This window comes from Plasmodium malariae, assembly GCF_900090045.1.
Source record: "Plasmodium malariae genome assembly, chromosome: 13".
Taxonomy (NCBI): domain Eukaryota; phylum Apicomplexa; class Aconoidasida; order Haemosporida; family Plasmodiidae; genus Plasmodium; species Plasmodium malariae.
In genome coordinates, this window is record NC_041787.1 from 2,237,023 (window position 1) to 2,250,195 (window position 13,173).

The following is a 13,173-nucleotide window of genomic DNA, read 5'->3' on the forward strand; positions in this document are numbered from 1 at the left end:
TTTGTTTCTATTTTTTTGTATATATTTTGGTGCAAAACATTCTTTTAATTTTTCTTTTAAACATGTATTACATGAATTAATTTTTTTTTCCCATTAATGCAATTTTAACATACATATTTTTAGTTATTGTAAAGAAACATATGCATCGGCGTTTATTATATGTAGATACATATATATATATATATGTGTGTATGTGTGTGTGTAGCTATATATATTATATGTTTATATATACTACTCTGGTATATACTCTTGAACATATGTAATGGCATAACAAAAACTGTTAAAAAAAACATAATAAGCTTTTAAAATTTGTTATTCAAAAATTTATGAAATATATAAATAGTTATTATTCCCATAAATAGATAAATGAAAATTGGGGAAGGGAGTATACGAAAAAAAGGAACATCAAAAAATATTCACTTAAAAAAAAAACAAAATGAAAAACAAAAAAAGTAATGGAAACTGAAAAAATATTAATATACTAAAGTAAGCGAGAATGATTTTAATAAAGCAACTTTTATCAGGATGTCAGCATACACATATATACGTATATGTACGTACGTATATATGTACATATGTATGTATGCTTGTATGTGTGTAAATATATTTATGACAAAACCTGCTATAGATATAATGGAAGATATCATATCGACATATTATTTTAAAACTCAGAACAAAAAATTTACATACTACTAAAGTGAATGATAAATATATTAAATATGAAAAAAAGAAAAATTATAAAATTATAAATTATAAAATTATAAATTATAAAATTAACAAATTATCAACCAGGAAAATGTACTTACTCTTTCTTCACATTTCCTTTCATATGCGCACTTAAAAAAAAAGACAAGTCAAAATATTCCTTTGTCTCTTCATTATGCTCCAGCTTAACAACATTGCTAGACGCGCTATGAGCATATCTCTGAATAAAATTTACAAATGATATTAAATTCCCGTAGAATTTTATGTATTCATTTACCTAAAAAAAAAATTGTTTAAAGAATGTTTTCACATTTTTCACTGTTGTATGGATTATAAATAGAGGTACTCAACAAAATCGAAAATGAAAGAAAAAAAAAATTCTTTTTTTTTTTTTTTTCATATTTCACTTTTTTTAATATATGTATAACGGGGTTTCCCCTCTTGTAGTCATATGAACTTACCTTTTTTAATTCATTTTGCAAATCCATATACAGTGGTATAAGATGGTTGTATTCAAAGATGCCTTCACTAAAAGCAGCATTTTCACTAATTTCAATAGTTTTGTTACCATGACACTTTAAATAATTTTCTACCTGATCAAACTCTTCTTTTACAGTTTTGTATATGCAATCTATATTTGCTTTCTCCTTATATTCTTCTAAATAATACTTGAATCGTACAATTAGGAAGATGGAAAAGCAGTCAAATTTTTGCAAATTTAAATTCCTGTTAAGAAAAAAAAAAAGAAACAATTAACAATGCGCTCGAAGGTGCATATGGTGTTTTAATATGTCCACAAAGGTGTGCACGTATATGTAGGCGTGCAAACGTACATATATATATGTATACATGCACCCACATATGTACACACATTCATAACAGTAACTTTTTCGAATATCATTTCTCTGTTCCATATTATAAACTCAGTGCATTTTTTTTCGGATGGTACGCAGCAATGAATAATGTATATCATGCGCATACGAAATTATACTATGTAATAAATAAAAATTATCTAAAGACATGCCATAATTTCTAATATGTATTTCATCACAAAAGATGAATCGGCATTTTTTTTGTAGTATCTCACTTATTTTGGTGTAAGGTAAAATTTGTTAAAACTTTCCATGGGTCTGCATTATTATTTTTATCATATTGAATTATATCATAAATATTCGTATCATTGATGTAAGAAGAGATATCAACTTTTATTAATTTTTCAAAATTTATTTTATTTTTTATTTTGAAATTGTAAATATCTACGTTATATATTAAATCTATAGATAAAAAAAAATTCTGAAAATTGACTTTAACGATATTGTGATAAATTTTGTTGAAATGTTCAACATCCTTGTTACTTATGGACTGAATATTCTCTTTGGTACTATCACCTACGTTGTTAACTAATACATTTGATTGTATTATATTTGTAAAATAATTTAAAATATCATTAAAATTTTGAAACTCGTCTATATTTTCTAAAAAATGATCAGGAGAAGAAAAATCTGCTGTTCTGATACTATAATAATTCAATCGAATAAACGTTTCTATTATTAGATATAATCGATCTAAAAATAAAAATATAAAAAAGTTTACTACGTACATGTCTAGAGAATTAATATTTGTAAATTGAGAAAGCCATCTAATAAAATTTTTTTTTTTATATTTAAATAATTTTTCTCTTTGATCACAATACTTTTTATATTCTAGATCATTTAAACTTTTTGATATTATACTTCTAAAACGAATTCTATAATCATATCTTTTTTCATCAAATATATTTACCATAATTTTTTTTATATCTTTATTTTTAAAAAATTCATGAAATATATATTCCTTTTTTATGTATTTACTTAAATGTTGTACCATTACATGGTTATTATTATTTTCCTTACTCGTACATGTATTATCATCTTCTTTTTCAGTTTTTACTACTACGAAATCATTGCCTAGTTTATTGATACTATTAATTCTGGAGTTACCTTCACCATCTAAGTTGAGTGTGTTTTTATTATAAAAAAAAGGGTTCTCATAATCCCCACTACTTACTATATCATTCACCCAAATATTTTCATTTTCCATGTTATTTGCATTTTCCTTATTTGAGTTACTGTATGTATTACACTGTTGATCTATGTCTTTTTTTATGGTATCCTTTTTATAAGTATTATTATTATTTTTTTCTTCGCTCAATAAATTTACTTCTTTCCCATTTTGGGTACTATCCTCATCTATTACAGTATTTTCATTAACCATATTTTCAGAAGATATAAAATCTTTATTCCATCTCATATTATATATGTCTTGAAAATTTTGAAACTCAAAAGGGAATACCTTCTTTAGAAATATTAACAGATTTTTATTTGTCCTATCATTTTTATACTCGTACGTAAATTTTTTAAAAATAACATAACATAAAATATTCATATATAGATGTAGCCCTTTTACGAAATCAAAGTTGTCTTCTAATTTGTAAATTCGTAAAATTCTAGCTATATAATTTTTTAAATTCAAATCATAATTTACCTGAATTGGGCATAAAAAAAAAAATATATATATATATATATATATATATATATTAATTTTAGAATTTTATTTTGCTATAATGTCACTTATTTCTATTTCAGAAACAGCTGTTCTTTTTTTTCTATATTTTTAAAAGAATGTACACAAAACTGAATAGTATTTGTGGTAACAAATATTCAGAACATAAGTACTTCTCAAGAACTGCTAACATTTGAATAATCAATTAGGATATACTGCTGATAATGGTTACTTGGTTTTGTCTTGATTTTCTCGCTATTTTTCTCAATTTTAATATTCTTAATCTTATTCACTACGAAAAAAATAATGTGAGATGATAACGTTAATAGGAAGAACACAATGTACCATGTATGCATAATAAACACACACTAAGAACATATAAACACATACGTAAATATATACATATATATATATGTACACATATTTGCATATGCCCACGCTTGTACAGGTTAAACATGTCCGAATAATAATAAATCTATATATGTACATGTGACACTATAACAATTTTTCTGCTACACATTGACATTTAACAAAAGAAACATCTATCCTTAAACTTACAAGAATTCTTATTTTTCTTTTTTATATAAAAGATTAGTCTTCGTTTCTGATCTTTCGTTAACTGCTGCATCAATTCTCCCCATTCTTTTTTATTTTTATTTTTTAAACTTAAATAAATATCTTTAATTTTATCATCATCCATTCTTATGTAATTCGGAATATACTGCTTTTTTTTTTCTCGTTGCAAAATTAAAAATTACAAAAATAAAGAAAAGTAATTAATGTTACATTTTAATGTACGATTATTAAAAGATATCCTAAAGGAAGGAAAGTAAGGAAGTAAGGAAGTAAGGAAGGAATTTGGAAAGTAAAAAATTAAGAAAATACAAATATTTTTAATTTAACGGAATGTATTTAAGTTTAATCTTAGATAATTTATCTGAAAAAAAATAGAAAAATAAATAAAATTGTTTCGTTAATATAGAAGAGAAAAAATTATTCTTTAATTTATGACTGTGTAACTGCATATATTTAACCGTAATGTACAAACGGTAAAATTGTAAAAAAAAAAAAATACTATTAATTACTGATTGAAATTATAATAGAAAAAAAAAAAATAAAACAATATATATATATATGTACAATAACATATTTACATGAATTTCAACCATTTTACTTAAAATTTATTTATGAAATGAAATATTGAACCTTTTCTTATATTATGAATGTTTAGCATTTTTTACGATATTCTACATATTTATGAAACTCTTCCATTTATCTTATAAATCTTCTACAATAAATATTTCCTCTCATAATTTTGTTTTCCATAAAATGTTTTGTTATGTCTTTATGTAATAAATTTTTTATCATCTGAGAGTTTGCATTTGTAGAGATAAAAGAATTAAAAATATACGAGAAAAAAAATAAAATAACTGTATCTTTACGAATGGGAATAATTAAGGATTTTTCCTTCTCCTATTCGCTCTTTAGTTCGTTCTTTCGTTCGTTCTTTCTTTTTTTTTTTTTTGTTCATAATTTTAAGTGTATATAATGTAACAGAACAAATGATAATTCTTCTACAAATTTAATGTTGAAACAGTATTCTTTTCTTTAATAGAAAATAGGATTAGTTAAAATTTTTTTTAATTTTACTAACAAAATTGTTACCCTTTATTACATATTACTTATATAAAATGTTTTTGTTTTCATTCTTTAATCACTTTTATTTTTATATTTTCTCAAAATGTTTAAAATTTACTAATTATCTCTCACATTATTTAGCTGCTTAATGTAAAAATTTACAGCGAACTACACATTTTGTATGCAGCGGTTCTAAGTTTGAATATTTTTTCCCTATTTTTTTAAAGGTTATTTTTAAATATATAGTTGGAAGTTCATTAATGCAGTAAATTAGGAAAGCATTGACTTTAAATATGAAATATAATTAAATGGACAAAGAGGTACAACGAAAAACGCATAATCGTGTATGTGTATAAATACATATATATACATATATATATATATTGCCCTTTTAAATGGGCTTTAAAAAATGGAAGAAAATAGTAGTTCTAATATATTACCAAGATCGGCATAATGTACCAATTATCCTTCCTATGGTATACTTAAAAAAATATTGCTGAAAAAAAAACTAATTTCGTTTATTATGTATAACAATGATAAACAAAGATAATAACTGTAAAACGTTTATATAATCATTTTACAAGTATTACAAAAATTTTTACGTTACACGAATATATATATATATATATATATATATATATATATATATATATATATATATATATATATATATCATATGTACACAATAATAAATTAACGTGACCCTTATATTGCAAATCTTACAAAAAATGTATTAAAAAAAAAATATATATAATATATATGTCTAATACATATAAATATTATGGGCACTTGGTTAATAAATATTATGGATATGTATAATGTGTAAAAATATGATTTTTTCACTTTATTAAAAAAAAAAAAGAAAAAAAACGAACAACAAATTACAGCCGAATTATACTAATTTTTTAAGTATAAATTACTATATGTATTATGCACACATTTATTTTTGCGTGTGTGTGTATATACTGTTGCAATATTTCGTATGCCTTTCTTCGCATAAAAGTATGTAAACGTTATTACTCATTTGTACGTTTTATTGAAGTATCACTAAAATAATTTTTTCTAATTTTGAGTCACTTTATCTATCACGCGTGTATTGTAAATGAATATAGATATAAATGTAGGTATGATACGAGATAATTATCTTATTAACGTTATCTATATATTGCTTGGACTCTTTTTTTTTTTTTTTTTTTCTTATAGTTCGTCTGAATTGTTCAGGAGATTATTTAAAAAGTTTTCATACCATTTATTATTAATGGTCAGATTTTTTAACTCCTCTGGATCAATATCCATTCCCATAAATTTTGTTGCTTTTTGTAGCATTTCTAAATGTGCTTTACTATCACCAAAATTTACTTGTAATTTAGATTTGGAGTTACCATCTGTTGCTTTAACTTCTTTAATTTTAATTTCATCCATTAAAGCATTTGCAATATCACTACTGTTTGTGTAATCAATAAATTTGAGCATTCCAATTAATATTTGATTTACTTTATTTCTTACTTCTTCATCTTGTAATTTTTCTTTTTTTATTTTCATCAATTCGGCCAACTTTTCTAACATTTCTTGGTGACCTTCTGTGTCTTTAATAATATCATCAATGGATTTTTTTTCATTACTGTTTTCATTATCTTTAATTTTTTGAATAGTTTTTCTTAAAAATGACTTTACCATTTTTTTTTCTGCAGTCTCATTTTTTGAGTTTAAAATATCTTGCAAGTACATGTAAAATTTAATCATTTCTTGAAGATCATTTGGATTAATTAAATTGTTAAATAAATTGAAATTGTTCGTTTCAGTATTTTTTTCATTCATCGCTTCTTTTTTACTATTCTCTTTTTGGTCGCTAGATAAAGCTTTTTTCATTTCATTAAATAATTTAGTAGCTTCATCCAATTTGTTTTCACTTATTAATTTCTTAATTTTTTCAACATCTGCAAAACTAGCAAGGTTCTTAAGATATTCATCTTTATTCTCTTTTTTCATGTTCAAAATATTCTTCTTTTCGCCCTTTCCATTGATTACACTGGTCACAAAAAAATTTAAAAGGTAGAAAAAAATAAAATGCGACAGTTTGACTTTTACCATTTTGAATAAACTTCGTCGTATTTACTGTCGTACTAAATGTATTGCATTTATTCACATATATATATATATATATTTATATTTATAAATGGATAATTTTTTTAATGTAAAATTCAAAAAGCGTTTTCAAGAAAATAAAAAAATTGTAGGAACTGTTTAAAACTCTATATAATAAATAATTACTACAAAAAATAATAAAATGATTTAAAGATTAAAATAAAATTTACATAATAAAAAAAAAAAAAAAAAATTATTAACTAAAATACTATCCAAATTTGTCTAAAAATGAAATTTTATATTTATAATGCGTTTGTCCAAGGAGATTAATATATTATGACATATAAAAATGTGTAATATTTTTGTTGTAAGTAAAAATATAAAGTATATATGTATATATTATTATATAAAAGTATTTACTATATATATAAAATATATATAAATATATAATATATACATAAAAAACATATTTTTACCAAGAATATTGTTTATTTATATAAAATAAAATAAATAAAATCTTAAAGTATTTTTATATTTATTTTTTTTTACCTAAAAAAAAAAAAACTACAATATATGTTTTAATTATTTTATTTTTCTATTTTTAAATTAAAGTACAAAACAAGAATTATAATAACAAAATAAACATAAAAAATATGGTATTAAATAATAATATATTGATGCATGCTCAACGATAAAAGAAAGTGCATGCAAATCACTGAATTATTGTTTGGTGCATATATTATATATACATTTATTTATTATACGCGTGTGTATATACGATATATGATATTATCTTAGTCAAATTTATAATATCATATTAAAATAAACAAGGAAAACATGACATCATATTAAGTATATATAAGTAGTACAAAGGTAAACTTAAAAGGTTAAAACTGCCCCAAATATTTTTTTATGGTCATTTTTGTAAAACCATAATATGGGGTAAAGTTGAATTTTGACGACTTTGCATAAGTTTTTTCTTCAGTTCAGCTTTTTTTGCTTATATATATATTCCTATATGTACAAACTTGAAAAAATTGCAATTTAAAATATTAAATAAACTATAAAAGTAACAGAAAAACATTTTTCCACCAGATATAAGATATAACATTAGGAAATATATTATGCTCTTATTTTGTATAGTTTCAGGGCTTTTTTTTTTTTTCTCTTTTAACAAAATGAATAATAAATTATAGTGCGCTTCTTTTTAGTATTAAATAATTTATTAATTCTTTTACATTCACCAACTTTAATTGTACACTTAAGTAACTTATAATTTTTATATTCCCCCCTTTTATAATTTTAAATATATATATATATATATATTATTATATGTGTAAACATAGTATTACCTAAAGTAAAATTTAAAAAAAAATATTACGAAAAAAGGAAATATAAGTTATTATCAAAGGTATATAATAAGTACATATGTATTTTGGGGGGTTTTCTTATTATGATTTTATAAAAATATTTTTCTACTTTTGAAAAATTAAAAAATACAAATTTTTACGGAATAAATTGTTTTTTTATTTAAAATTAAAAAAAAAAAAAAAAAATTTATTTTTCACTTTATAGTTAAAATAATTTTTTTTTTCCCGCTCTATTAAAGAATTAACAATAAAGAGGATTTATATATTTATATTCACATATTTTAAGAAGATAATATTTTTTAATATATTTTTTAACACCTCCATTTAAAGAGGCTCTTAACTTTAAGAATATTACGTTTATATAAGTCGCACGTGTATGCGCATATATGTATATATATATATATAAATATATATATATATAAATATATATATAAATATATATATATATATATATATATTTATACACTTATAAGGTGATATGTAGTGTGTCATTTTTTCAGTTATAACTGTTGTAATTAATTTTTTGTTGTTTTTATACATCATTATTTTATTTTAATGAATGTAAACATTTTGTTTTTTAAAATAGGTAACGGAATATCGTAATTCCATCGCAGAGTTATGTAATTTATAGTTTAAATTTTTAAGCCAATATCATCCGTTTTATGTTTTCTCATTATTGTATTTATATATTTATATATAGGTAATTGCATACATCTTCTGTTATTTTTTCAAGAATAAAGTAGTTTTGAGTGTGTATATATACGTATACGTATTGTACTTGTTAATACGGAATAGTATATGACATTGATTCTGTATTTTAAGAACTGAGGTCAAAGAAATATTTAGTACGTAGAAAAAAAAGAAAAAAGGCAAAAGAAAAGAAAGACGTTATAGTAGTAAAATAGGCAGTTTAAAATATTAAGAGGATTTTAAATTATTTAGAGGGAATAAACATCATTAAGAGTAATTAAGTCTGTTTTTCTAAATAAAAACCACGGGGAGCTATTGAAATGATTTTAAGAAATCAAAAATATGGAATTATTTTTTTTCCATTTTAGATAAAATATATTGAAAATTTTGAATATTCGAAAAAAAACATATTCATATCTTCGTATGTATATGTATATATATATATATATATGTGTGTGTGTATATGTATGCAAGTGTATGTATATAAATATTGTGCTTAGACATAGATGTTACATTTTCATAAAAGAGGCATATACTGGTAAAAGATTTTAATATATATATATATATATATATATATGTGATCCACCACGTATAACAAAAGGTGAGATGTAGTATATATATTTTTTTTTTTTAAATTCCGAATGATTCCTTTTTTCGAATATTATAAGTGTCAATGAAAATATCACGACTACTTATTTTTATAGTTTCACTTATTTTATGTTGTTTATACAACAAGAATCTGGTAAGCGTATATTGTGATAGTACTGCTGACGATGTATATTTGAGTACATTAAAAGAACTAAACTTAAGTAAAGAATTTATAAATATATTCAGTGATAAAAATGTACGTGGTACTATTGAAAAATATATTACAGAAGAACATTTAAAATATTATATAAGTGATATTAGAAAATGCGAAAATTATGTAATAAAAACTTTGGAAAAGTTGCTAGTAAGGGAATATCCATCCACCATAGGAAAAAAAGAATTACTTATTAAAAATGATTTACTTAAATTTTTAAGTGTATTATTTACGAAACATGAAAAAATTGTTAGGAAATTTTTTGATGATTTTTCAAGTACAGCATTTGATGTAGGAGAGAAATATCGTAATCTTGAAAATAAGTTTTCTGAAGAATGTACCAATATTGAAAATTTGAAAAAAACATACTCTTTAGTTTTTAGTGAGGTCAATTATTCCTTAAGTAGCACGAAGCCGACCAAGGATGAGGACATCAATAATGAAGGTGTTACTAGTACATCCAGCACTACCAGTAATGGTAGTAATGAAGGTGTTCATTTTAACGATATTAAAGATGATGTTCTTTCCAAGGTGGCAACTCTAAAAAGTATTCTGCCAAAGTTGAGAAACAAAGTTGTTGCACTATATAATGTTAATTATCGTTTAAATGAATACAAGCATGACATAGATGTGAACATTTTGAAGTACAAGAATAGGAAGAAGATGGATTTAACGCACATTAAATCTATCAGTAGTACCGATGTTTCCTCAACGAACGAAACTTCGAACGATACCTTGAACAGTACTACTGGAACAACTGCTAACACGACGGCAAGTATTGGTTCGAACAATGTCGACATAACTGCAGATATGTTAAACCTATTGGAAGAGGTGACATCAAAATTGATGTTCAGCTTGAGAATGAAGATTTCGAGTACAAGAGATGAACTTCAAAAAAAATTGACTATGTTAGAGAGAGAATTAATTGAACTGTCAAATGAGATTACCCGTTTGGATATTGAACAAATAATCCCCAAATTGCCAATATATAAAAATAAGGACTTTTTAAATATAGAGAGTATTAGAGGGGAATATCGCGATTATGTGAAAATGATTGAAGAGGGTCAGAATAATATTAATAGTAGCAGCAGTAGTAATGGTAACAGTAGTAATGGTAGCAGTAGTAATGGTGGCAGTAGTAATGGTGGCAGTAGTAGCAGTTCAGACGAAAAGAACAGGAACGGTGATATTAGCACAAGTACGAACAGTAGTTGGAAAAACAATAACATGATTTTTGAAAGAACGCTTTTGTTGTTAGAGAGGCATTCATACTGGATAAGAGATAAAAATGCACTTGCACACACAGAGAGGGATGACATTATAGAGGTTTTAAAGAACACGTTAAGTTTAGTGGAGAAGCTAAAACATATGGTTATCAATGAAAGCTTCAATTTATTAATGACATATGAAAATTTATATATAGAGGTAAATAAATTTCTGTATAATCAGAGATATAATGCATATGAATTTGGGTATATGAAACAATGGAATTCTGTAGAAAATTACCGAGGCACAAAAATATTAATTGATGGTGTTGAGAGACTTTTACGTATTATTTCAGTTCTAACTGGAATGATAAAACATTTCAAAAATCAAAACAAGAATATCAGTTCAAATTCTAACGTTAACTTAAATAGAATAGAAGGGGGTTTTAATAGTGCAGAGGAGAAAATAAAGATGTTAAAAATGGAATTAGCAAATTTAATGCATTCACCAAAAAATTTACAAAATATAAAAAACAATTTGGAGAAGTATGGACATGTATATAAAGAAAATATTACAAAATTGAAAATTATGATGAATTCTTTTTATATTGCATCAGGTAATTTACAATCCGAAATAGAGAATATTCTTCGAATAATTAGTAACATAATTTATGCTGATAATTTATTAGAAGAATTGAACAAAATTAGAAATGTTTGGAAAAAATATGTAAAAAATATTTCTAAAAGTTTTAAAGATAATAATACTAATAAACTTATGGATGCTTATAAAGGAAATAAAAATATTGTTTTCCCTCAAGAAGCTGGATATTCAAAATATAATATAGTTACTGAAGCTATTAATAAAAATACCTTAGCAGCTCCCTATTTTAAGTTTTTATATGAAGGTGTTATTAACACATTTGATTCTTTAAATAATGAAAATGATATGAAAAGGTTTTTTTCAGTTATATATAGATCTGTAGATATTATAATTAATATTATTAAAGATAACCGAAAAAATTTAAAAGGAAATTATATCATAAAACGAAATGAAATTTTAAATCTTATAAATTATAGAGAAGATTCGAGAAATAATATAAAAAAAATATATGTTAAATTAATTGATCTTGAAGGAGATATTATCAAAAATTTGCAAAAGTTATTTATGAATAGAGTTAACTTGAGTAAACAAGTTGAAAATTCCGTTGAACATTTAAGAGAAGACTTGTTTAAAGATAAGTTGCCCCCATATTGTAATGCTGTTGAGAGCTTTATTAAGAAATACTTCCTTACCATGACAAGATGGAAAAATTTTATAAACGAGAACAGAGAAGCTATCCCATCGAAGCTCATATACAAAATTGATGCGTTGTAGGTGGAGCACTCGGTAAACGGGAAGAGGAGAAAAATACACAGTGAAGAAAAAATGAAAAATTTAACGAAAAAATATTTTCCATTTTTTTGGAGCCAAAAAGGAACGTCAGAAAAGAGCTACCAAATCATATTTGAAGCGTTCCAATGGGAATTCACTTTTTTCTTGTTAACTTTTTTTTTCAAACCTTTTCAAAGGAATTAATAATCTATGCATTATGTATATATATATTTATATATAAATATATGCGTACATTTGCGGAGAATTAATATTTTTGTTTTTGTTATTTTTTTTTTTTTTTCATACCAAATTTTGCGTTTGAACATTATAACGTTTAATCGCGCCAACATTTTTCCACATATATAAAAGTAGGAATGACAATTCTGCTGATTGTTATTATTAGGTGGTTGAAGAATGTAATTAAGCAGAATTTTTTTTTTTTTTTTAAATTCGTTAATGTATATACTGTACACACGCAACACGTACAATGATTTATTATGACGTTTTATGTGTTGCTTTATTCATTGTACTTTTTTTTTTTCTTTTTTTTTTTTTTTTTTTTTTTTTTTTTTTTTTTTTTTTTTTTTTTCTTTTTTTTTTTATTATTATTTATATCTTACTGTTTAAACTAATTTTATCACGTCCTAATATTGAAACGTATTTCTTTGAATGCGTTAATTGGGCATTGTTTTAATATCTCGTCCAATCGGCTAATATATGGGCATTTACATATAGGTACATATGTACGTATGTATTTATGTATGT

The 13,173-nt window shown here is 23.4% G+C and overlaps 3 protein-coding genes across 3 annotated transcripts; 1 reads left to right on the top strand and 2 right to left on the bottom strand.

Moving 5' to 3' along the window:
- Positions 1-802: 802 nt before the first annotated feature.
- PmUG01_13053300 (conserved Plasmodium protein, unknown function) lies at positions 803-3,946 on the bottom strand (the record flags this gene model as incomplete). The annotated part of the gene is made up of 5 exons (XM_029007539.1): positions 803-982; positions 1,167-1,431; positions 1,793-3,228; positions 3,438-3,538; positions 3,805-3,946. 5 exons carry the CDS (start codon positions 3,944-3,946, stop codon positions 803-805), a joined length of 2,124 nt encoding a protein of 707 aa, XP_028863918.1.
- Positions 3,947-6,081: 2,135 nt separating this feature from the next.
- On the bottom strand, positions 6,082-6,975 carry PmUG01_13053400 (conserved Plasmodium protein, unknown function; the record flags this gene model as incomplete). Its single annotated transcript, XM_029007540.1, has 1 exon — positions 6,082-6,975. One exon carries the CDS (start codon positions 6,973-6,975, stop codon positions 6,082-6,084), a length of 894 nt encoding a protein of 297 aa, XP_028863919.1.
- Positions 6,976-9,702: 2,727 nt separating this feature from the next.
- Positions 9,703-12,411, top strand: PmUG01_13053500 (conserved Plasmodium protein, unknown function; the record flags this gene model as incomplete). Its single annotated transcript, XM_029007541.1, has 1 exon — positions 9,703-12,411. One exon carries the CDS (start codon positions 9,703-9,705, stop codon positions 12,409-12,411), a length of 2,709 nt encoding a protein of 902 aa, XP_028863920.1.
- Positions 12,412-13,173: the final 762 nt, after the last annotated feature.